Source organism: Peromyscus eremicus, chromosome 4, assembly GCF_949786415.1.
Source record: "Peromyscus eremicus chromosome 4, PerEre_H2_v1, whole genome shotgun sequence".
NCBI lineage: Eukaryota > Metazoa > Chordata > Mammalia > Rodentia > Cricetidae > Peromyscus > Peromyscus eremicus.
Window position 1 is genome coordinate 137,692,422 of NC_081419.1, and position 21,658 is coordinate 137,714,079.

Consider the following 21,658-nt stretch of genomic DNA (forward strand, 5'->3'; position numbering starts at 1 on the left):
TGGGGGTTAGGGTTTGTGAGGGGGCTCATATAAACTGGCCTTGGGGACATGAGCATGGGAGAGCTGGCCCCATGGTCATGAGAGTGGGAGAACTGCCCTGCCCCTCACTGGCTGAAGCACTGGGGAGAACAGACCCTGCACCTCACCTGGGCAACATAGTAGAGCTGGCCCTGGTGGTGTTGGTGTGGGTGAGTCAGCCCTGAGGGCTTGCAAACAGGAGAACTGGCCCCACCCCTTGCTGCCTGAAGCACTGAGTGAGCTAGCCAAGGCAGTGCTGGAGAACTTGCCCTGGGGTTGGGGATGCAGGAGAGCTGGTGGGCTGACCAACTCAGCTACCACCCAGGGCCAGATCCAGGGTCATGAGTCGGCTCACCCCATCCACCATCCCATCTATGAACTGCTGGAGCATGTGAAGGGGTCAGTCTTGCAGATCCAAAGCTGCAGGATCTTCACAACACAGGGCTGCAACAGGATATCCAAGAGGAGCCCCAGAGAGAATCCAGTATTAACAGTGTAGCAGATGCCAGAGACCTCCAACCAGACCAATGACTCTTTGCAATGAACAGCTACATGTAAAGATATATGGACTAAAGGGAACACTATGTGACTTACTGTGACACACTGCAGTAAAATTTTTTAACTTTTACTTTATTTGTTGGTAGAAGGTTGCAAGGGCAGAGGGAAGATACTAAAGGATGGGGAGATGAGTGATGGGGTGCATGATGTGAAATCAACAAAGAATCAATAAAAAGTTAAAATTTAAAAAAATTAAACACCTCATCCTCACATGGGTTTTTCCCTTTTCTCTTTACAAACTGCCATTTGCCTGTGGGTCAAGGCAGTCTCCCCTCTATCCAGAGGCAGTCCTTTGTCCCTCTGGGACAAATACCCCTTACCTCTCTCCCTTGTTCCCTTCCCTTTCTCCCTTGTCCTCTATCTCCCATCTTTGTCTCTTATTCCCTGTCTCTGGGGTAAATCTCCTTTGTGCTGAGAACTTGGTCCTGGGAGCCTGAACCAATACCAATCCCTTCAAATGTGGCTACCGCTCCTCATCACAGAAGCTTTTCTTTACAGAAAATGGAGGATTCTGTGAGCAAGTGCATCAGGATCATGATGGGGAAACATGCAGGGACAACCAAACCAAACTAGAGGGAACTCATGAAAGTTGGATCAATGGCTGTGGAGCCTACATGGGACAGGACTAGGCCCTTTGCATGGCAAGACAGTTGTGTAGCTTGATCTGTTTGGGAGGTCCCCTGGCAGTAGGATCAGAATCCATCTCTGGTGCATGAGCAGGCTTTTTGGAGCCCACTACCTATGATGGGACACCTCGTGCAGCCTTGAGGCAGGGGGAAAGGCTTGGACTTGCTTCTACTGGATGTGCCTCCTCATGAGAGGGGAGAGGGGGTTGGAATGGGAAGGGGAGGCTGGGGGGCGGGAGGAGGGAAGAGGGAGATCTTTGATTGGTGTGTAAAATGAATGAAAAAAAAATCTTGTTTAGAAAAAAGGGAAAGAAAGAAAGAAAAGGAAATGGAGACCGTCACAGAAAACCACAACTGGATGCAAAGTAGAAATCCACAGACCATGGGGATTCCAGCTCCAGTACATATATCCCTTCATTCATAGCTCAGGGAACATCCCAGAAGAAAGAGTGCAGAAACTGGAAGAGCCAGAACCCCAGGAAGTCTGCAGTGAAACAGTATCTCCTAGAAATGGTTGCATCTAAGACCAGAATAACAGCAATATCAACAGACATGTTAAAGTGGAAGGAGAAACATTGTGGAGTCCCGCCCCTAAAGAAAAGAACTACAAGCAACTATTGTCTGCTGAGAAAGGAGAATTAGCCTCTCCAAGGGATGAGCTCTCTTGGTGTTTGTCCCATACACAGTGGTCATCCCTGAAGCCATATGCACCTAACCTACAAAAAGGGACTCATCATGATCACTGGTTTGTCTGGAATCCACAGCTGACCACCTGACTACCATATTTGTGCATACGTGTGTGTGCTGAGGAGGGGGGTTACAATGCCCCTTTCTCTTTGTGGACTCATGGCAATATTAACCATAATGCTTCCTGTAACACTAACCCTGACAGCTCCCAAGCCCTGACTCTGACAAATTTTACTAGCTCAGCTTTATCTAAAAATAATAGGTTTATATACAAATTACCTGATTTCCTTAATGATTTATGCATTACTATACATCTAAATAACAGTTGGCCCTTATAAATAATAAATTTTAAAAGGTCAACAATTACTAATTTGATTGGAATTTGTGGCTGACCATTTGACTCACATATTTGTGCACACACCTCTGTGTGTGGGTGCACACATGTGTATGCATGTGTATAATATATATAATCAAAAATAAAGAGGCTATCAATATGAAAGTGGGGAGCATGGAAAGAGTTCAAGGAAAGGGAAGGGAAGTGATGTAATTCTATTTCAATTGAAAACATGTAATGAAAAGAAAATTCCAGCCAGGAGGTACTGGCTCACACCTTTAATCCCAGCATTCAAGAGGCAGAGGCAGGCAGATCTCTGTGAGTTCAAGGCTATGTGGTCTACATAATGAGTTCCAGACCAGCCAGAGCTATACAGTGAGATCTGTCTCAATAGAAAGGGTGGGGGACTGGAGAGATGTCTCAACAGTTAAGAGCACTCACTAGTAGTGCTTACAGAGGAACCAAGTTCTACCCCACCACCACCAAATGGGAGCTCTCAACCACCTTTAACTCTAATTTTAGGAATTCTGGCGCCCTCTTCTGGCCTTTACAGACACTGAAACATGCAATGCACTTACATAGCCACAAACAAAACACACACATAAAAAATAAAAAAATAAATAAATGTTTTTTAAAACAGTAAAGTCAAAATATTGCCCAATAATGAAAAATATAAACCAAATTAGACAAATGTATGAAAGAAAATAGTAAATAATATATAATTTTAAAATACTGCTGAAATGAAATTAAAATGACAATCAAGGTAAAAAACAAAACAGAAGGAATGAGACAGGGAGGGAGGGAGGAAGGAAGGAAGAAAGGAAGGTTCTGTAGTTCCTTCTTTATGGTTCTGAAAACTGGACACTATCAGTTTAGGGCATGGAGGCAGAATGTCAGGTCTAACCTGTGAACCCAATCCTGGTTAACTCTGTTGTTCAGTCTGTACACGATGACAGACTGATATTTACCACAGTCCTCTTCACCCTAGCACTGTTCCTTCTTTGCACACTTGTAGCCTCTGCTGGCCATACTTAAATTTGCGATCTGTGGCCTATACCGCACAGAGAGAAAATATTTGTAAGCCATATATTCAATGAGAGGTTGATATTCAAACACATAAGCAATTTAAATGACTCAACAGCAAGAAACAGCCTGATTTGGGGCTGTATTGTATAATGTAGTATATAGTGTAATATTATTATTAACATGAGAACTTGGGCATAAACAAGAAAGGAAAGCTTATGGTTTAATAGTGATGCGTTTACACATCATATTGACAAGGATCCATTTTTTGTTAACTTGACACAACGTAGAGTCACATGGGAAGAGGGAACTTCAATTGAAAAGATGCCTCTACTGTATTGGCAAGTCTATGGGACATTTTCTTGATTAATGATTGATGTGGGAGGGCCCAACTCACTGTGGGAGGGGCCACCCCTGGGCAAATGGCCTTTGGTTATAGAAAAAGGCAAGCTGAGCAAGTCAGGGAGAGCAAGCCAATAAGCAGCAATCCTCCATGGTCTCTGCTTCAGCTCCTATATTCCTGCCTTGAGTTTCTGTCCTGTTTTCCTTAGTGATTGACTGTGAGCCAGGACATGTAAGCCCAATAAACACTTTGCTCCCCTCCCTCAACAAAAATTAAACATAAGCAAAATATCTGATCATGTATTTCTCTAAGAAAGATATATGAATGGTCAACACAACAGGTGTATGAAGAAAATACCCACTAACACTAATGATTTTGGAAATGCAAAGTAAAATGCCAGTACCACTGCACATCCATTGGAGTGACTACTACCTAAAGGATGAATGAAGCATTGGTAAGGATGTAGAAAGTGGAGAATCCTTGTGCACAGCACTAGCAAAGATGTGTATTACTACAGCCATTTTGGTCAAAGCATGAACAGTTTCTGTGAACCAGAAGGAAAGTGTTTTGAGGTGTAGTCTACAGCCTGTGTAATGGTTAATCTCGGTTGTCAGTTGGATCTGGAATCAACTAAGAGACACCCCTCAGAGCAGGTGTATGAGGATGGTTTGGGTTTTTTTGGGGGGAACAAACTAACCTGGGAGGAAGATCCTTCCCCAGAGTGGGCATCAATTTCTGTATCTGGGCTGTGGCCCAGATACAAGGTGTGCAAAAAGCTGTAGAAAAAGCTTTTTGTGTTTCATGTTTTCAAACATGAAAAGCTGTTGTGTTTTGCTGTTTGTCCTTCTTCTTGCTGGTGAGTGTGTTTACCCTGGGACCACCACAGCCACTGCTGCTGGCACTGCTGCTTGTCATCCTTCACCAACAGCAAAGCCCACAGTCTTCAGCCTTCCAATGTGGAGTACACACCAGTGAATCCCCAGCAGTCCTCTAGGCATTCAGTGGCAGACTAGGCCCACATATAAGTGAGTGCATACCATTTTTATCTTTCTGGGTCTAGGTTACCTCACTCGGGATGATTTTTTATTTTATAATTTCTGATGCCCTAGAGAATCCTGCCAGTGAATATGCTCATTAGCTTAATTTGATTGCTCCATATAGTGTATAGATGTTAAAACATCACATCATTCTCTATCAATATGCACAATTGTAACTTGGCAAATAAAAACTAGAAATACGTTGTAATCCATGAATATACATAATTATAATTTGTCAATTTCAAAGCAGCAGATACAAATCAAACATTATCAGTGTTTCATTGGCTAGGGACTTTTTGGAACTGTTTGTTTCTTTGTTTGCTTATGTCTGTTTTTTCTGCTTGATGATTAAAATGCTCTAGAATGCTATATAGGCCATATGCCCAGAAACTTTGACGAATCTTAGCTTACTAATTTTACTGAGCATTACAAATTTCCATATAAAATAATAATATTTAAGATAGGCATGCTGGCATGCACACACCCACAATCCCAGCACTTAGGAGGTAGAGGCATAGAGCATCAGAATTTTGGGGCCAGCTACATTAGACTCTCTCTCTCTCTCTCTCTCTCTCTCTCTCTCTCTCTCTCTCTCTCTCTCTCTCTCTTTCTCTCTCTCTCTCTCTCTCTCTCTCTCTCTCTCTCTCTCTCTCTCTCACACACACACACACACACACACACAAAATGTAAAAATAGAAATATAAGCATGACCACTTTGCAGCTTTCTTCCCTATCTTAACACGCTCCGTTGACGTAGCATCCTGCGTTGCTTTAGACATCAGGTGCATTGCTGGAGAACACTGCTGTTTCCCACCTCAGTGAAAAGTCTACTGGAAATACAGCTTAATATGGGTTTTTAAAACAGAGTCTCGGGTATATTTCTATGTGTGTTCATTTCTAGTCTTACTCTTAACAAAGCAGTTACACTCACAACAAACTGCTTGAGGCATCTTAAAACTCCAGTGGATTCTAACTTTGAACATTTCATGGAGCATCATCACAACTGTCCTCAGTGCTGACATTGGCTCATAACTACCTTTCTTCTACAGTCTATGTTTAGCTGAACTATAAAAATGGGGAGAGGGGCCGGACAGTGGTGGCGCATGCCTTCAATCGCAGCACTCGGGAGGCATAGCCAGGCGGATCTCTGTGAGTCAAAGCCAGCCTGGTCTACAGAGAGAAATACAGGACAGGCACCAAAACTACACAGAGAAACCCTGTCTCCAAAAAACACACACACACACACACACACACACACACACACACACACACGGGGAGATGGGTCAGCGGTTAAATTGTCAACAGTACAGGCATGAGGAGTTCAGTTCAGATCCCCAGAACCCACATAAAAAGCTGGGCATGGGAGCAAGTATATATAACCTCAACAGGTGAAGGACAGAGACAGGCAGATCCTGAACACTCCTTGGTTGTCCAGCCTAGCCTGTTCAGTGAGCTTTTGGTTCAATAAAGAGACTCTGACTCAAGGTGATGAGCAGAAAGTGACAGAGGAACACACCTAATGTCCTGCTCTGTTCTCCAGAGGCACACACAGGGGAGCATACCTGCACACAGGTGCACACACATATACCACATTATAATTTTCAATAACACCAGAAGGGACAAGTGGCCGTGATGTGTGAATGTACTCTGGTCAAGCACTGCTGCTAATTACACACACTTTGTACCCCTCTGCATCCTCTGCATATTACACACACTTCACACTCCTCTGCACTCTCTGCATATTACACACACTTTGCACCCCTCTGCATCCTCTGCATATTACACACACTTTGCACCCATCTGCAACCTCTGCATATTACACACACTTCACACTCCTCTGCACTCTCTGCATATTACACACACTTTGCACCCCTCTGCATCCTCTGCATATTACACACACTTTGTACCCCTCTGCATCCTCTGCATATTACACACATTTTGCATCCCTCTGCAGCCTCTGATGCCCTGTACATTGTAAATAAGTGGTTATGATGTCACTTAGAAGACTAAAAACATAATATTTAGGAGGAAAATTCACTTTTCCAAATGTCATAGAGTCAATACTGTTAGATTCATAGTGTAAATTCAAGACTGCCCAAACCTAGAATCCTCATGCTTCTCCTCCATGAATGTAGAAGGAAGCCTCATCCCCAAGCCTTCCCTTATTGATTCTTGCCACACCAATCCCCTCAGTGAATCACAGAGGCAGGGTGTGCTTAGGGAAATAAACGTGTTTATTTATTTGCTCTCCAATGGTATTTCTTTAAAGCCTCCTAAATGCTGAGCATGTGGCAAAAGGAGAGGTTGGTGGCAGAAGCAAATTCTCTTGACAGGTTCCAAGCCTGGGAGTCGGGGAGCCAGGGAGCAGAGAAGTAGTTTCAGGACCACATAGAGCACAACTCCAGAGCTGTCTCCAAATGTCAGGAATCAGGCTACAAGAGAAAATAAGATAAGACCTTCAACATGGGAAGTGACCAAATCCTTTCCATATGGTCGTCCATGAGGAAGCCAGCTGAGGGAGACCAAACAACCAAGAGGGGCTGTAGTCCAGGGGAGTTGGAATTTCAAGAGAATGGGTTCGAGTCTCATGTGCATTGTAAAATTCAAAACTCAGGGCACTGACCTAGACATCCCTTTCACTGTGTCTATCCTTTGTGCTTTGACACTAGACACCATGAAGTAAATAATTTGGGTAACAAATAATGCATATAGTTCTTTGCAAAATGTTTTCAACTTCAGGGTTTCCATTCTGCACATAGAGAGACCCAGAAAGTCATTTGCCCATGGCCCTTACCCAGACAGGCTGCAGGAGAATCAAAGCCACAGGAATCCTATGTCTTTGCCCTAAGAAATAGGGGACAGTTCCCTTAAAGGACAACCAAGACAAAGACGCTTGATTAGAGACCCCCTGCCCATGAGCCTTGAAGCTACAAAGGACTGGAGAGATGAGTTCTATCGCCCCCAACCCACTCCTTACCTTACTGTGGGAGAAGGCAGAGTCTCCCACACATGCCTGGGCAGCACTTATATTTGCCCTCACACTCGCCATCCCTATTACATATATTGGGAGGATTCAACATCATACATCGTCCTGGAAATGTTGGGCACTTCCCAGACTTCCTCCTCACTGGTGACAGAAGAACCACAGGTCACATGTCTTAAACTTTAGAACCACATCGCTGCTTCTTTAACCCACCCTCTCCAGCCCGAGCAAGGAAGAGCATTCCCATTCACCCTCACCTCAATCACTTCCTCCCACATATGTCCCCGGAAACAGCACCTGGCTCCTCTCTAACGTCTGGCCTCCAGTCAATGCAGGTGGCCAGCTGTCTAGTACTGAAAGGGGTGGTGGCCTCCATCAAGCTGCCTGGATGCCCAGACAGTTATTGCAAAACCGTTATAGAGTGGCTGCTTCAGACAAGTGCCTCTTCCTGCCTATGGCAGCATGATGCCTTGACTGGCTGACATGTTGGATTCAACAGCTCTTAGAGACAGGGATGCCTAGGAGGACCACTTCCTCAATCCCATCCCCTTTCAGTCTAGGTCTTGAGGTTCGTTCCTCTCCTCCGGGTTCCTCTGCTGGCTCACCTGGTCTGCGGATGGGAAGAGGATTAGTGCATTTGACACCACAAGGACCTTGGCAGCATCTCTGATTTCCTGGGCATTGCCAGTCCGAATCACACTGAGGTTTCTCAGGCCTAAGGCACTTGGCAGGTCTTATAGAGGGGCAGGCTCCACTTCTGATAGAATCTAAAAAGAACGTCAAGATGTTAGTAGAGTATGGAATATTCCTGTCATAATTCCTAGACAAAGGACCACTTTTCAGAGTATAGATCCTCATCCCAGTAGCCCACAACTTCAAAGAGAATGACCTGACTGACCCCAGGGGAAAAAAACAAAACAAACAAATGAACAAAAACTGACCGGCTTGGTCAAGCAAGACGTGTAACCAGGAATAATCACAGACTGAGGACAAAAGGCACAGAGTCCCCAGTCAAGTTCTTCTACCTCAGGGCTAAACTAGATTACACAGAGACAGAAGGGGAAAGTAGGAATAATGGCGACCAAGAGAGATAGCTATGAAGGGAACAGACATGTGAGATGTTTATCACTAAAGTCAAAGGCAAAAACAGAAAGGACAGGAACAGAGATCGAGTGAGGCCTGAGTCGACAGGATGGCTGAGCCACAAAGGGGGCATATCTGCATGCCTGGAAGCCTCACAGGATCCTCAGACTCCAGCAAGACATGGATGCTTCCAGGAGATCCAGAGTAAGCTGAGGAACAGCCTAGAGAAGGGAAAACATCCAAAACCACCCGGAGCCCTCACCCCCACACTCTAGGCAGTGTTGGACCAAAGTAACTCCAACTTACCTTTTTTAACTCCTTCCACAGCCCAGGATGCCAGCATCCCCAGAGCAAGGAGCACCATGAAAGGGAAGAAGCTGCTGGACTTCATGATGAAGGCTGAGTGGCTCCAATGACCAGTCCCAAACACCACTATTTATGTCTTCACCAGCAGGTGTGGTTCCTGTGGAGTGCATTTGGCCCCTCCCAGCTGCTGTTGCATAGTCAGGAAGCTTTAGCCAGAGAATAGAAGTCTTGATACTACAAAAGGAGATGGGAGTTTTTCTGTTTCAGGCAAGACCATGAGGCCAGCAGAGTAACTACCAGAGAGTTAAAAATCAAAGGAGTTGGTTTGGAAGTTGTCCCTAGAGGGACATTCCAGGTGACCACCTTAGCATTGTGAAATCTGAGAGCCTGTTCCCTGGTAGAGAAGAGCAGAAAGGGTCAGTCACAAAAAGGTTACCAGGACCTGAAGCTGAAGCATAGGACGTGGGCTCTCAGCTGAGACTGTGACGTGCACCTCTATTTCTCATGTTCCCGGACTCTCTGGGATTTTGAAACTCCAACCTATTGCTCAATGCAAATTTCCTCTCAAAAGACAGATGACTCATGGCTCAACCAACTGACGGTTATTTCTGCCAAAGTATGTGCACTGCTGTTTGCCCAGTGCCTATTCCATGACTGAAACGTGGAAACAATCCCTAAACAAATGAAAGTTGTATACAGAAGGGCCTTGCCTTCAGCAAATCTCTTTGGAAATCAGTTTCCTAGGCATGGAATGACTTGGGACTGGTCCTGAGATTAAGAGTTTGAAATGACCCTTAAAATAATGAATAAATTGCATCCCTGTACATAAGAGATCATTGAAGTGGATTGGAGTAAAGGGACAAAGTCTCTTACTCATCACCGTAATCAACATTGAGCTGTGACATCATTTGAGTTCTTAAAGGAATTCTTCCTACCCCTAAATCCTCTGTGGGCATCAGACGTCAGCAAAAATTATGGCTGCGGTGCGTTCAGTCCATTGTGTGTGATACCCAGTGTGTACAAATTGCTTCTAATTATTAGGAGAACCACCATTCTCTCTAGAATTCAACCCAAACTTCTCTACCTGCAAAGTTTGAGTCTTGCCTCAGCGTCATGTAACCTTCTTTTAACTTCATATATGTTTACTGTATTTATATAATTTACCTCCTCCCTCTATTCCCTCCAATCTCTCCCCCATCCCCAACTCTCTCTCAAATCCTTGGCCTCTTTTTCTTTTTCCTTTTCCTTGAGGGGGTGGTTTCAAGACAAGGTTTCTCTTTGTAGCCCTGGCTATCCTGGAACTCTCTCTGTAGACCAAGCTGGCATCAAACTTTGCCTCTCAAATGCTGGCATTAAAGGTGTGTGCCTGCACCACCACCCAGTATTGGTCTCTTTTTCTTTAATTATTACTGTTCTGTGTGCATATGAACAGATATATTAACACAACCTGCTGAGTCCATTTAGTGTTGTTCATGTTTATATGTTTTTAGCCAATTGAGGGGCTTACCCATGGGGAAGACTTCCTCTCTCATTAATTGCCTCTATCTCACCATCGGGGGTGGATGATATCTTCCCTTCCACAGTGGCATGTCAACTGGTGATTTCCTTGTTCTGGTCTTACTTAGGTAGCCATACTGTTGAGATTTTATGGTCCTTGGAATTTTCCCATTCATTCCTTTAAGGAAGTTTGTAGAAATTCAAACAGACATGAAAAAGCTAAGCATTAAGTGCCGAACTCCTCAAAGTATTCTCTAATCCAGGAGCCAATTGTTAGCAGATCCTTTTATGCAGAAATTATTCAGTGGTTTAAAGTTTGGTGCCAAAGAAAAGGGGAGAAAATTAACATGCACCAAGTAACTACAGTCGGAAATATGTGTTAACTCCTAACTAGAAAACTAGCAAGACTGTAAGAGGGAAATGGAAAGCCTGGCTTCCAGCTGTGGACACCCTTACAGCTGGCTGGGGTTTTCCTCACTTCCTCCCACACAGCCCCTGTACTTCCCATTCTCTGTTTCTTCCTATCTTCCTCAGTGCCAAGAGAGTTTCCAGAATTTTCAAAGTATTTTTTCTTGAAGAGTCAAAATGAGAATTCAGCAGCTAGATCTTTCTGTGTGTGATTAATGATCGATTGTATGACTATTTGAAACCAACTCTTCCCATCAGGAAGAACCCTGTAATCAATCAGGATAGTGGTGCACGGCAATTCCTATTTTCAACATAATGGATTCTAAATCTTTAAATAATATAACGTTAAGGTTAAAAGGAGCCTCTGAAGTTATCTAGAGGATAACCAAGGACCTACAACTACAAATCCTGAGCCAAATCTAGCAGGGTTTTTTTTTTCAGATTCATTTATTTTAATGTGTATTTTAATGTGTATGGGTATTTTGCCGGCATGTATGTCTGTACACTGCTTGTGTGCCTGGTACCCAAGGATGCCTGGAGAGGGCAGCAGATCCCCTGGGACTGGAGTTTCAGACTCCAGCTTCAGCTGTGAGCCACTGTGAATGCTGGGAATTAAACCTAGGTCTTCGGAGAGGGCAGCCAATGCTCTTAACTGCTGAGCCATCTCTCCAGCCTTCAGCAGGCTATGTGCATGCATGCGTGCATGCGTGCGTGCGGGCGTGCGTATGTGTGTGTTTGGAAGATTATTGGAGCATAGTCAAAAACTCATTCATTTATAAATTGTTTATAGCTTTTAGTCTCCTATAATGATAGTGTAAAGTAGTTGCATCAGAACCTGAAATATTTACTACAAAATCTAAAATATCTAATGTTTGGTACTTTACAGAAAATGTTTTGTGGTCTCTGATTCAGGCCAAACTCTCAACTTGTAGTAAAAGAAACAAGAGAACATATAAGCCCCAAGTTACATAATGAGTTAATTCTAGAACTTAAGACAGCTTCTCTAAAACAGCTGAGCCATACTTAAAACCTGTTTGGTTATGGATACATCCTCTTATAACCCTGTCTTAGCCTATGATTTATTCACTAAATTGACTTCACACACTCTCTTGGCATCTGTTAAACTCTATATATCTATTCATTCATTCACACAAAAATAACTTAACAATTACTTACCCCATGCCAGGTGCTGTACTAGGTCCTGAGGTTACATTGAAGAAGACACATTGGGCAATACCTCACAGTCATCAGAACTTTCAAGTCAGACATACCTGACATGTAAAATGACTGGACCTCTTTTGGTTCCTGTTACTCAGCTGTGAATGGGAACGTTGCTTTTCTCCTGTGTGGGATAGATGTGATGAGAAGTAGCTGGAAAACCCACAGCAGTAGACATTGTTCTACAACTGGGAGACTGCAGACATGGACACACAGGGAGCGATCAGTTTCTAGGTAGAGGCTCAATACAAAGGGGTGGACTTTGTGACTGCGGTCCATCTTGTTCTGACCATTAGATGCTTGACAAAATCCCGTTCCATCAATGCTCTGGGTCTGTCTCTCTGGAGAATCCTGAATGTACAGTTAGTTCCTAGTAGCATTTCTTCAATTATATATATGTGTGTGTGTGTGTGTGTGTGTGTGTGTGTGTGTGTGTGTGTATACATACACACACACACACACACACATATATCATTCTTCATGAGGCACATCATCCTTTGGGCCTCAGGACACTGGTTTCAAAAGACTATTTCCAGGGTCAACAGTTTGGTTCTTCCTCATGGTCCATCAATGTCAGCACAGGAAGAGGAACCCTGCAATGGGTGGTGCCTAGAGCAGTAGCAGGTCATTGTGAGGCCTTCACTCTTCTGTGAGTGTCCACATGCCTTTGGGGGAGCAACCTTAAATGTGGTTTTAAGAGTCCATGGTAGAGCTAGGTGTGGAGACACAACCTTCAATCCCAGCACTCAGGAAGGGTGACAGTGAGCTGGAGGTCAGCCTGGCTTATATAACCAGACACTGGAGCCAAGAAAATAAATAATCCAAGTTGCTCACACCTGTAATCACAACACTTGGGAGGCTGAGGCAGGAGGATCACCTCAAGTTGACCAATCACTAGCTGCTTAATTAGTTTCAGGTCAGGACTTCAGAGTGAAACTTTGTCTCTATAAATACATAAACCTAAATAGAAAACTAAAGAAGAAACATTAATTTCAATACTTTCAGTAACACTTTTTTTCTTTTGGACAGAAGATATCACATTCTAATTTTACACCAGGTGTTCCCTTTGCAAATTATGAAGCCAGTGCAAGGCCTTATGGGCAAAGAATGCATTTCATTCACATAAGAAATGCCCATGCCTCATCCACCATGGCTCAAGACTGACCCTGACATGTCAATCAGAGACAAAACACATGACTACCAGTGAAAGGAAACAGGGAAAAGAAAATCTGAATCATTAAACTCTGTAACAAACTACAAGCAGCCAGGAGAAACATCCTCCCAAATCAGTAAAGTCCACCTCTTTTTGCCTGGACCCCAGGATGTTATCTGTCAATGAATATGAGTGTGAGCTTGTGTGTGTGTGTGTGTGTGTGTGTGTGTGTGTGTGTAAATTTTAAAAAACAATTAGAAAGGCCCGTGAGTTGAAGTGCTATGGTGGTTTGGGAAGCCCTGGGTAGGAGGTAGAAGCAGCCACACTCACCCACAAGGAAGTTGTTGAAGGGGTGACCACCATGGCGCCAGCACAGGATGCCAGCAATGGAGATACATTCTCTAGAGTAGGATAAATGCCGCACTAGACTCAGGCAGATCTCAGGGAAAGTTCTGCCCCACAGGCACTGGCAGTCCTAGTTGATTTCAGACACTGAAAGGAAATGTTAAGTTTTAAGGAACTGGATGTAGGTAGTTCTCTCAGTTAAACCAGGGTGAACGGACTTATCTTTACAGATGAAGTTATACCTCAGAAGTTTCCCCACTTCTGGTGTGCCTAGTGTGAAGTGCAGGATGTGACTAGATGTTGGGCTCCAAATAAAGTGAGAAATCTATGGGAGCCTGCTTAAGGAGTATTAGGGAATTGATTAGGATAGAAATTGAGGAAATACACTCATGACTACAGAACCGAGCAGACAGCTGAAATCATCCTCTGATCTGACTGGGAGCAAATCTTTAAAAGATCACATACAATAGCAAGAAGCGCCACCTCCTTCGGGCCCTATAGCCCAAGGTCATGGGCAGAGCAAATACCACTGCAGGTAACTACAATAAAAACTCATATTTTAGAAAAGGAAACATGAAAAGCAGTATGCATGTGGTCACCAACCCTTGGAACATATTATATCCTATGTGAGTCAAGGATGTGAGCACTCCCTCTCTGGTGACAGAGGGATTTCCTCGTCCTGGTGATCTGGAAAGTCCAGTTCGGCTCTTGGAAGCCCCTCCCTTGCCTACTGCAAAGACTACACCTTCTCTGAGGAAGGCAGGCAAGGGTACACCTTTCCAGGAACTCACTTCTCCCAGATGAGTAGGACTTGGAAAATGATGTGAGCAATCAGTGGCTGCTGCTGGTGAAGCTTGAATTGCTTGTTTAGTTGGGTCCTGGTCAATTTTATTCAAGGAAAGCATGAGTTAGCAGCCACATTCCAAAACTGTGCTAAGTTGGGTTTCTGTGATTCAGTCTCTTCAACCATGAATGTGCACTTTTTTCTTCTTTTTTTCAACCTCTGTACCTATTTATTTATTTACTTAATTGCTTTTTCAAAGTTTCCCCTCCCTCCCCTCTTCCCAGTTCATCCCCTGCCCCCATCCACTCCTCCTCCATGGTTTGTCTTCAGAAAAGGGCAGGCCTCCCATGGATATCAACTAGCCATGGTTCATCGGTTACAGGGATGCTGGGCACCTTCTCTCCTATTGAGGCTGGATAAGGCGATCTAGTAGGAGGAGTAGGTACCAACAGCTAGCAACACAGTCAGAGACAGCCCCTGCTTCCACTATTGGAAGCCTCGCCTCACAAAAAGACCATGTTCCACAATTGTGCATATATGCAGAGGGCTTAGGTCAGTTCCATGCAGGCTCCCTGGTTGTGGGTTCAGTTTCTATGAGCCCCTATGAGCCCAGGTTAGCTGGTTCTGTGGGTTTTCTTGTGGTGCCCTTGACATCACTGGAGGAGTTAAAGTAGAGCTGACTGATTGTTTTTCATATATGAAAGTTTAGATTTGTGTTGCTGGGTGGTGGTGGTGGTGGATGCCTTTAATCCCAGCACTTGAAAGGCAGAGCCAGGCAGATCTCTGTGAGTTTGAGGCCAGCCTGGTCTACAGAGCGAGATCCAGGACAGGCTCCAAAGCTACACAGAAAAATCCTGTCTCAAAAAAAAAAAAAACAAGAAAAAAGTTTATATTTGTGATTCTATTAAGGGTCTTCATAAGATTATCTTTTGAGATAAATGATAAAATGATTGATCCTTTCCTTGTTATCACAAAATGGAGCCTGCCAGTAAAACAACTAGCTGAGAAAAATACCTTGCCTATTTACATTGTTAATCTATAACAAGTTACTTGGGTATTAATGTATATGGGTTTGGGGGACAACTTGTTTTTCACCTGTAATGCGTAAAATGTTGAATTATGTAAGGGATATGGAAAACGTGTTTTTTACTTGTATTTATTGCAATAATTCACTAAAATGGTAGAATTTAACCACATTGTAATTTTTATACTACTTGAAAGATTTTGCTGGGGTATATAAGCTGTAAGGGAAAAATAAAGACACAATGGAAGGAAAATACCAGAAAAATGTAGAAGGAAAACTAGAAGGAAGATATCAAGAAAGACAGAAGGGAAACATCAGGGTGGAAAAACAAAACAGAAGAGAAACAGAGTAAAACAAACGACAGTAAAAATAATAAATGAAGAGCTAAGCTTTGGCCCTCAGAAAAGTCCTCATGTGTCTGTCTGTCTGTCCAGTAGTTTGTCTACTCTGTGTCTCCTCTTCAGTTTCTCTGACCTGCTGAAGGCTTGCCGTTCATCAACACCCCAGGTGAGATCCTGACATGTTGGAGGTGTGTGTGTGTGTGTGTGTGTGTGTGTGTTTCCCTTTTTCACCAGCCCCAGAAAGTTAAGTTTTGCACCCCTCACCAGCAATAGAGAATTAAACTTTAGTACCTCAGATAGAAAAGTCAAGTTGAGTGATAGTCAGCTGACTCTGTTGACTGCCCCACGAACCCTGAGCTGCTGGAGGCTGGTCCTCATGGCAGCTATAGTTCTTATTTACTTTGTGGCTAATATACACTTATGAGTGAGTACGTGCCATGTTTGTCTTTCTCAGTCTGGTTACCTCATTCAGGATGATCTTTTCTAGTTCCATCCATTTGCCAGCAAATTTCCTAATGTCATTTTTACAGCTGAATACTCCATTGTGTATATGTACCGCATTTTCTTTATCCATTCTTCAGTTGAGGAACCTCTAGGTTGTTTCCAGTTTCTGGCTATTATGAATAAAGCTGCTACAAACATAGTTGGGCAAGTGTCCTTGTGGTGTGGTGAAGTATCCTTTGGATATATGCTCAGGAGTTGTGTAGCTGGGTCTTGAGGTATATCGATTCCCAGTTTTCTGGGAAACCACCATATTGAGTTCCAAAGTGCTGTACAAGTTTGCACGCCCACCAGCAATGGAAGAGTGTTCCCCTTGCTCCACATCCTCTCCAGCATGAGCTGTCACTTGTGTTTTTGAACTTAGCCATCCTGACAGGTGTAAGATGGAATCTCAGAGTTGCTTTGATTTGCATTTCCTTGATGGATAAAGACGTTGAACATTTCTTTAAGTGATTCTTGGCCATTTGAGATTCCTCTGTTGAGAATTCTCTGTAGATCTGTACCCCATTTTTAATTGGCTTATTTGGTTTTTTGATGTCTAGTTTCTTGAGTTCTTTATGTATTTTGAATATTAGCCCTCTGTCAGATGTGGAGTTAGTGAAGATCTTTTTCCATTCTGTGAGCTGTCATTTTGTCCTTTTGACAGTGTCCTTTGCTTTACAGAAACTTTTCAATTTCATGAGGTCCCATTTATTAAGTGTTGATCTTAGTTCTGCACTACTGCTGTTCTGTTCAGGAAGTTGTCTTCTGTGCCAATTTGTTCAAGGCTGTTCCCCACTTTCTCTTCTATCAGGTTCAGTGTATCTAGTTTTATGTTAAGGCCTTTGATCCACTTAGACTTCAGTTTTATGCAGGGTGATAAATATGGATCTATTTGCATTCTTCCACATACCAACATCCAGTAAAACCAGAACCATTTATTGAAGATGTTTTCTTTTTTCCATTATATAATTTTGGCTTCTTTGACAAAAATCAAGTGTCCATAGGTGTGTGGATTTACTCCTGTACCTATGGCCATGTCAGAGGAGCTGCAGACAGCAATGGAGCTTATGGAATACAGACCAGGGGATAACAGAGCTACTCTGGGTCCATCCTGGAGAGGCAAAGCCCCAGCAGGATTGTCTCCAGAGTGCTCCTTTGCTTCTGCCGTGCATCCTTCTGCTTCCTGCTGCCGTGTTCCTGTTGTGGTGGGCATGCTGTGATTGCTATATGAAAAATCCACTCTATCTAGTATAGTGTAATTGTTTCTTGAGAAAAATCCAGCTCCTCACTGGGCACTTTACTTGAAGATCATAATGAAGATGATTTTTATAAGAGCAATGATGATTAGTTAGATATGTGATTTAAATGGACTTTTTTGGTTAGGACAGTTAGTAAAGAGGAGGAAGGAAATGGTTTGGGTGAAATTCTGCCAATTTCTCTAATAAGAGACACATAAAAGGTAAAAATAAGTTAGAAGTCACCTTCTCCTTTGTTACATGTGAAATTTGCAGAAGATGGAAAAGAAGAACAAGGAAGTTTTGTACATTATAGACTCATGAATTTCGCCTATGTAAAAACAGGCTGATAATAATTTTCTTTAAAGAAAGCAATTATGTCTTGGGTGTTATAAAAGGGATAAGGGGAAATTTTAAAACATAACAAGCAGAAGAAAAAAATAAAATGAAGAATTAAGCTTTGGGCCTCAGAAAAGTCTCCTGTGAGAGTATGCAGTTCCGCTGAAGCCACACCCCCTTTCCAGATTCTCTGGCCTACTGACAGCTGGCTTCTCAGCAACACTTCTGGGTCTTCAATTCAGTTCCATTGATCAACCTGTCTGTTTTTATGCCAATGCCATGCAGTTTGTTTGTTTTGTTTGTTTTTGTTTTTGTTTTTTTTTTTACTATTGCTCTGTAGTACAGCTTGAAATCAGGAACCGTGATAACTCCAGAAGTTCTTTTATTGTACAGGATTGTTTTAGCTATCCTAGGTTTTTTGTTTTTCTGTATGAAATTGAGTATTGTTCTTTCAAGATCTGTAAAGAATTGTGTTGGGATTTGGATGGGGATTGCACTGAATTTGTAGATTGCTTTTAATAAGATGGCCATTTTTACTATGTTAATCCTACCAACCCATGAGCATGAGAGATCTTTCCATCTTCTAACATCTTCTCCAATTTCTTTCTTCAAAGACCTTGAAGGTCTTTCACTTGCTTGGTTAGAGTTACACCAAGGTATTTTATATTACTTGAGGCTATGTAAAGGGTGTTGATTCCCTGATTTCTTTCTCAGCCCAATTATCATTTATATATAGGAGGGGTACTCAGTTGGTTTTGTTGTTGTTGTTGTTTGTTTTGTTTTTGAGTTAATTTTGTATACAGCCACTTTACTGAAGGAACAATCACCTGTAGGTGTTCCCTGGTAGAATTTTGGGGATCACTTATGTATACTATCATATCATCTGAAAATAGCAATACTTTGACTTCTTCCTTTCCAAACTGTATCCCCTTGGTCTACTTATGTTGTCTTATTGCTCTAGCTAAGACTTCAAGTACTATATATACTATAGATATAGAGAGAGTGGACAGCCTTGTCTTGTCCCTGATATTAGTGGAAATGTTTTACATTTCTCTCCATTTAATTTGATGTTTGCTATTGACTTGCTATATATTGCCTTTATTATGTTTAGGTATGTCCTTTGTATCTCTGATCTCTCTAAGACTTTTATCAGGAAGAGAATTTCGTCAAAGACTTTTCAGCATCTAGTGAAATGGCTATGTGGGTTTTTTTCTTTTAGTTTGTTTATATGGTGGATTACATTGACAGATTTTTATATGTTGAACCATCCCTGCATTTCTGGGATGAAGCCTACCTGATCATGGTGGATGATGTTTCTGATGTGTTCTTGGATTCAGTTTGCTATTATTTTTGCATCTGTGTCCATGAATTAAATTGGTCTGTAATAGTCTTTGTGTGGTTTGGGTATCAGAGTGAATATGACCTCATAAAATGAATTTGGCAATATTCCTCCTTTTGTGGAATAATTTGAGGAGTATTGGTATTAGCTCTTCATTGAAGGTCTAGTAGAATTCTGTGCTAAAACCATCTATCCCTGGGCTTTTTTTTTTTTTTGGTTGGGAGATTGTTAATGACTGCTTCTATTTCCTTAGGGGTTATGGGTCTATTTAAATTGTTTTTCTGATCTTAGTTTAATTTTGGTAAGTGCTATCTATTGAGAAAATTGTCCATTTCTTTTAGATTTTCCAGTTTTGTGGAGTACAGGTTTTTGAAGTATGACCTAATGATTCTTTGGATTTCCTTGGTGTCTGTTGTTATCTCCCCCTCTTAGTTTCTGATTTTAATTTGGGTGCTCTCTCTCTCTGCCTTTTAGTTTGGATAAGGGCTTGTCTATCTTGATGACTTTCTCAAAGAACCAACTCTTTGTTTTATTGATTCTTTGTTATTGATAGCTTGGAGGACCAGCCTCCAGCTACCACCAGGGTATGTTAAAAAAAAATCTACACAGGCAGTGAGATCTTAGGAAAAATTCTTATCTATCTGAGGGCTAGACATTTTCTATTGGAGAATATTTAGAAATAGTTTATATCTATCTGAGGGGTAAAATAAGGAAACACACACACTTCCTGATGGTAACTTACTCTTTTACTTCATCTAGAAAAATCTCTTTCTCTGAAAATCTCTGTCTCCACATACATAATTCTGCATTGTTACATTCTCCATACGTTTTTCACACAGCCATGGACCTCTTTTGCACAGTTACATCTCTTATCTATACAGCTTCATTTTCCTCGACATCTCTTTTTTACACAGATCCTCATCTCTCTTCTATACACATTTCTTCTCTCTACTCTGCTACATTCCTTCACATATTATTACATCATTTTTTCACTCTTTGCTCACTCATTCTCTTATTCATTCACTCTCATGTTACTCCTTCTGCACACTCATCTCCTTTTGAGCACACACACACACACACACACACACACACACACACATACACACCTCACTCTTACACTCACTCACTAACTCCTCCCAATTCTCTCTATTCTAAGCCTTTGGTTCCAATTCTCTCTGTCCATTCAGCTTCATCCCTCACTCAACATACACATCTACACACACTCACACACTCACTACTCTCTCACAGCCAAACTCTGGACAATTATATGTTACATTTTCAGAGCCTGACCCATTCTCATAACACATGATAAGTCACTCAGTTTTTCACAGACTAAGTAGGTCACAGTGACCAGCCAGTGAGTAAGCTTGGCCAAGCACTTAGCTCTAAGTTGGTTATGGTTCCCAGACAGAAAATGACATTGAAATTCAAGACTAAACAATAACAGTTAGTTAGCAGAAACTTGAGTGGTAGGTGTATGTGCTGTCAATTATGGTAGAGGGTTTATGTCTTAATGTAAACAGCCTGACCTTGATTTAGCAATAAACACCTGGAAACTAGTCTTTGTGTATTTTCTGCAGGGGCAGCTTAGTCTATTTTGAATTTGTTCTGAAGTTTAAAATTATCTGTCTTTGAGGCTGAGAATACTGTTGCTTTCCTGTGTCAGTTACAAAAAAAAATTCTGATTTTATTAGAATTATACAGCTTAAGTAGAAATCATCTTCCTGACCATCCACAGCAGTATGTGTGCCCAAGATGTAAAACACACTATCAATAGGCTGTGGAAAGAACCCCACAGCTGCTCTTTTTAGAGAGGTAAGTGGTGACACATGAGACAGTTACAGACAGAAAACAACCAGTTTCCACAGACAGTGACCCACAGAAGTTGCCAAGTGGGGCTCCCCAACAGAGAGTTACTCATCTGGTAGGTCAACCTACTGAACACCAGTTGTCACTTGCTGTATATTCCCATGGCCTCTGGTAAAACCATTGCTACCAGCAACTCTCAGCACTTTGAATTGTTCTCTTTGTTTCTATTTTATTGATTTCAGCCTTGAGTTTGATTATGTCCTGCCTTGTGTTTGCCTCTTTTGTTCTAGAGCTTTCAGGTTAAGTCTCTGATATGAGAATTCTCTAATTTCTTTATGCAGGTACTTAGCGCTATAGATGTAACCATCTTGTTAAATAAGAAACACAGAGCCAATTGCAAAGTTAAAAGCCCAGGAGGTCAGAGCAAAAGCTAAGAGCTAAAAACCTTACCCTTCACTGCCACTGCTGTCCTCCTCAGCAAGAGCGCTACTTCCTGTGTATCTGTCTTTATATAGACTTTCTGTTCTGCCTTCTCATTGGTTGCAAACCCAACCACATGACCTCCTCGTCACTGCCCATCTATACAGACCTCCAGGTCTTCTATGGTTGGTATTGAGATTAAAGGCATGTGTCTCCATGCTGGCTGTATCCTTGAACACACAGAGTTCTGCCTGTCATGTGATCA

General features: G+C 42.3%; 1 protein-coding gene across 1 annotated transcript; it reads right to left on the reverse strand.

Annotated features, from left to right (window-relative positions):
• Nucleotides 1–6,899: 6,899 nt before the first annotated feature.
• Slpi (secretory leukocyte peptidase inhibitor) lies at nt 6,900–9,458 on the reverse strand. The gene is given in 6 exon segments (XM_059258977.1): nt 6,900–6,938; nt 6,940–7,041; nt 7,043–7,058; nt 7,609–7,753; nt 8,215–8,376; nt 8,999–9,458. Coding segments are annotated over 6 exon segments (549 nt in total). The 5' UTR covers nt 9,084–9,458.
• Nucleotides 9,459–21,658: the final 12,200 nt, after the last annotated feature.